The sequence below is a fragment of the Antrostomus carolinensis genome, unplaced genomic scaffold, assembly GCF_000700745.2.
Source record: "Antrostomus carolinensis isolate BGI_N321 unplaced genomic scaffold, ASM70074v2 scaffold31866, whole genome shotgun sequence".
In the NCBI taxonomy this organism is placed as follows: domain Eukaryota; kingdom Metazoa; phylum Chordata; class Aves; order Caprimulgiformes; family Caprimulgidae; genus Antrostomus; species Antrostomus carolinensis.
In genome coordinates this window covers 15,873-20,565 of record NW_010320314.1, presented here as the reverse complement: position 1 = coordinate 20,565, position 4,693 = coordinate 15,873, and the positions used below count along the sequence as shown (strand labels likewise).

At 47.2% G+C, this 4,693-nt stretch overlaps 1 protein-coding gene across 1 annotated transcript in view; it reads right to left on the bottom strand.

The window, feature by feature from the left end:
- The window catches only part of MED12 (mediator complex subunit 12), a gene marked incomplete at its 5' end in the record, with an annotated part of 36,258 nt that overhangs the window by 15,752 nt on the left and 15,813 nt on the right, over nt 1–4,693 (bottom strand). Inside the window, 6 exon segments of the mRNA XM_029085339.1 lie at nt 1–27; nt 712–813; nt 1,484–1,604; nt 1,874–2,018; nt 2,219–2,446; nt 4,603–4,693. The exon segment at nt 1–27 is cut by the window's left edge and continues 75 nt beyond it; the exon segment at nt 4,603–4,693 is cut by the window's right edge and continues 13 nt beyond it. Coding sequence (XP_028941172.1) covers nt 1–27; nt 712–813; nt 1,484–1,604; nt 1,874–2,018; nt 2,219–2,446; nt 4,603–4,693 — 714 coding nt within the window.

Sequence of the window (4,693 nt, the reverse complement as noted above, 5' to 3'; positions counted from 1 at the left end):
AAGAGCGGATTCCCACTGTGGGTTTGTCTGCAAAGAGGACAATGGGGAAGGGCAATACTCAGTGAGAGAGAAAGGCACAGGCTCCAGAGCTGCCTGAATGATGTGCCAGTCAGTACCATAGAATCCAGCTCAGAGAATCCTGAGGCTAGTCCTTTTCCCAGCTGTAACACGGGGTCAATCTAATTAAGTTTCGCAAAGCATAGTGCCAATCACACTGTGACAACTGAACCATGAAATCCAAATGGGGAGTAGCGCCTGTGTCATGAACTCCAAGCTCCAGTAGCACCCTAACCTAGAATACAGGCTGGGTGTAGAGATCTAAGCTATCAAGATACTGATGAGGAGCCAAGAACAGAGCTTCCTGGACTGTTTCCATCATCAGACAAAAAGGGAGTGCTGTAAAATAGCAGCTTCTGGCACCAAGTTAAGAAGCTATACAGTGCTCTAGACATAAAAAAAAAAGAAGTGATCATTACTCTAATGGCTTAGTGATGGCAAGGCCACCTCTGCTGGCTGGTTTCCTGCCTCCAAGGGCCTCCTTCTGAACATGCCTGGCTACCATGGAGTGACATAAATGGAAGGACACTGTTCTTTTTCCTCTGCAGAAAGCAGGTCATGATCTCTAATCATAGGGTTGAATATCTGTTTTCTTGGGGTGCATGAACCTCAGTACTTTCACAATAAAATAAGGCTCAACTTCCATTCACTTACTGCCATCTTGCTGGCAGGGGTTCAGCTGTGGAGTCTTAAACAGATGGAGTAAAATCCGGCAGGTCAGACGCGCTCCTGGTTCCGAGTCCTGTTCACTGCAGGCTATGTAAAGAAAACAGTCAACTGAGATTTCTTAAGCCCTGGGACAGCTGACTCTCAATCCAAAAGCACTGCCCTGGAGCAGCCAATTGAGAAGCTGCAGTAGCCTTATTATATTTACAAATATGAAGCATGTGCAGGAATAAATATACGAGTGAGCAAATCCATCAGTATTATCCTCAATGACATGCACTGCATTCTGCTTGCTTCATCTCCCCAACTTCCCCCTGTCTGGATGCTGCAATCCCCAGAGCAAAGCCAGGAAGGCTAATGGCAGAGAGACCCAGGCCCCGTAGGCCTCACTGGCCTCACTGTTGGCTGGCTGTTCTCGCCAACATGCTAAAAGCTGAACCACATCAGCAGCAGGAGGTGTACTGCTGGAGTGCAGAGCTGAGTACACTGGTCAGACAGTTGGCTGGTAACATCTCTCCAGCTTGCACACAAACTCCAGAGAGCAAGACATTAAAAAACCTTAGCATAACCAAAAGGTTTTTGATAGAAACCAAAAGGCCGCAAACTCTCTAAAGCAACATGTTCAATCCTCAAGTACCAGACTGTAAAAGAGCAGCTGGAGGAGTGTTTCACAACTATGAGGTTCACAAAGTATCCATCCACCTCAGTCCTTTGGGCCAGGATGGAGACTACGACCAGCTTCCTGCAGGGATGTGCTTACCAGCATTGAGGAGTGAGGGGATAGCAGCACAGCGAATCAGGTCCTCCAGCAGCAAGCACTGCCGGGCTATGAGAATGGCAACAAAGGTGGCCAAGGAATCATGGAAAGATAAGTCACTGACCTGGAAGAGAAGAGATCAGCCAGTGATCACAACAGCCTCTGACTCATTCCCTCTGTCAACAATTCCTCAGCATGCCTAGGAGCTGGGGGGGAAAAGGGCCCATAACCCCAGGTCAACATCCACGATCAGCCCAGACTGCAACAAACACCAAAAGGTAGCCCCAGTATTCAAGGCCAAAGCCTCCCTCCCTTGTTCATTTCTGCCTTCTCCCAGGGGATCCCTCCACTCCTGCTTCAATTCCTTTTCCCCTTTTGAATGTTTGCACTTGCATCAACATTGCAGAGGAGATCATTGAAGCCACAGGTCCCGTTATTGGAGGAACAGCACAAAGCTTTGAGCACACCCAGCCACTCGGCGCTTAGGGACTTGCAGTAGCCAGTGAGCTCAGCACACAGGATAGCAATGTCATTCACCCTGTTAAACAAACAATGAAGAAAGCAGAGGGTCAACTTTGCTACTTATGCATGCCAACAGGTCAGTGACTCTCTAAGGGACATCAGCCTTGGCTCCTTCTTCCTCACACGCCAAGACAGCCAAGGAATGGCTACTGGCTTTCTTAACCTCACCTAAAGATTTTACTATCCCAGTAGAACCATGAAAGTTCTGCCACTCACCTGTCTGGATCGTGGTGTCCCACACACACATGCATAAGTGCATTGCAGACGAAACTGTAGCGGTTGGCTGGGTTTTCATTGAGGCTCTTGCCCAGGTTGGTGTATGTAAAGTTATGTGCAGATGGATTTTCAATAGTGTCAATCATGAACTCTGGTTCCCATAGCATGTTGGAGTCAGATGGCTCAACATTGCAGTAGATTGTGTTCTTCACCTTGGAGCAGAAGTCACTAAACAGGGCAGGAAAGAAACATCAGGAACACAAAAAACTAAGTTTCCATTGCACTCTGATAAGCAAAGTAATCCTGTGCAAGACAAGCCCTCCCTGGGCAAGAACATGTGGAAACTCAAGATCACTCTGTACCAACAAAGACTCTCCCAAAGGAGTGAAGCTGGATCTTTGCTGTGGAACCACCTGGAAGTTACCCACGGGCTCAGTGAACACAGCACATGAATGGCTATTTCAGGTCAGATCAGGGAAACACCTACCTCAACCCTTGCTGTCGGAACAGTTGATGCCCAGAGAAGAGTTTAAGAACAAAGCAGGTATGTGGAAATACTGCTCCAGCATCCTTCCCCACCCTGTGGCAACTTAGGGCTCACAGATTTTCAGAGTCAAAGATAACACTCTCCTCAACATTTTCCTCTTGCAAATTTGTCCACCCGCTTTTTGAATCCAGTAAATTTTTAACATTGACAACATGGAATGAGTTAAATATTAACTATGAGAACTTTACAAGCTCCTGTCATTCCTCCTCAGTTCTCCTCTTCTGTGGGGAAGAGATTCAGTTCCTCATAAGTAAGTCATTCCAAAACTCTGGTCATCTATCCACTCACCCTCCTTTTGGGCCCAGCTTCACTACATGCTTTTTGGAGTCTGTTGCCCCAAAACCACAAGGCACAGTTGTACCATGACTTAAATGGTGGCCTAATGACCCTCTCTGGTCTGTTCTCCATTCCTCCCCAAACAATACCTAACATTTAATTTGCTCTTTGACTGTTACTGAACACTATGACGACATTTTCAATTACATTACAGCTCAAAGATCCTTTATCCAACCACTAGTATAGGTCCAACACTACATAGAATGAGGATTGTCCTTGTTCCCTCCCAACGTGCATTATTTTATGTTTAACAACACTAAACTACATCTGCCTGTTTATCACCTGATCACCACTGTGCCCCCCTAAAACCATCTGCAGCCAACTTCTATTGTTATACACTGAATAACAGTTATAGGAAAAGTTTTGATATCACCAGTCATATAACTTTGGATGTGTAAACCAGCATGAGCACTAGCAGAGTCCTATGGGAGCCCTCAGGGAGGGATCACCATCAAAATACAAACCCCTTCCCACTCCATCTCTAACCTATTGTTTATCTGCTAGAGGACATTTCCTTTCATCTGTGGCCATTTACTTTAAAGCCTTGCTGAACAGCTTGTGGGAATTCAGTTAGACTAATAACAAATTTCTCATTTCCCTGTGTGATGACCCCTTCAAAGAACTCCAACGCGCCTGTGACCGCAGCACTCCCTCTTGCTCTCAGTTCAGTCCAGAGAGAGACTTCAAAGGCTCTTAGCAGCCAGGAGTTTAGCCAGCTGACACCAAGGCAGAAGCCACTCTCACAACCCCTCAATGGAGGGTAACACTGAGGGTGAGATGTCCCTACAACACACCTGCACTGGAAACACTAATAGGGAGCACAGGCCGCAAGAGAAGACAAAGTGAAGTGTACTGGGCAACAGGGATATCAGGAGAATGACCCCTTCACAGGACCATGTAAGCAAACAGCCAGGGAGATCTGTGGACTCCATCTCTGGGCTGCTAAAGGAGGAGCTCCACAGGGAGTTGGTGAGGGGACAGTTCCCAAAAGAACTGCAAAGGGCAGAAGGCCACAGTCAAGTAAGCCCATGGGACAGAACCTGGGGGCAACGTCAGCAGAGCAGAACCTGAAGAGCCAACAGGGGCAAACAAAGATAAGGAGTGCAAAGTAGCACAGGAACAAACCCAGAACCAAGCAGAGCAGGTTCAGAAGCAGCCCAAGGGTTATTAAGGAGCTGAGCACAAGCAGAGAACAACCTTTAAGATGAACAGCTCAGTCATCAGTTTGGTAGGAACAGACCTCTCTACTTCTATCCTGTAGGAGTGGGACAAGACCAGACCTGTGGAGGTGCAGCAACTTACCAAATACAACTTGATGATCTAAGAGTCAAGATCATGCACTGGGTCATTACTGCCTGTCAAAGAGGCACTACTCCCAAGACTTCAGTTCCCCATTGAGAGGATATCAGGGACAATCCCATCAAACAAGATCACAAGCAAAGCTTAAGCTAAGGTGCTATATTGGTCAGCACCCACTGCATCCCACCTGCCTCAGACTCACCTAAAGAGCTCCCCAAATTTACTTTTGAGGTGACTGCAGGAGGTATACAGGTCGTAGAGATAAGCCAGGATACAGCGCTCTGCTGAGGAGC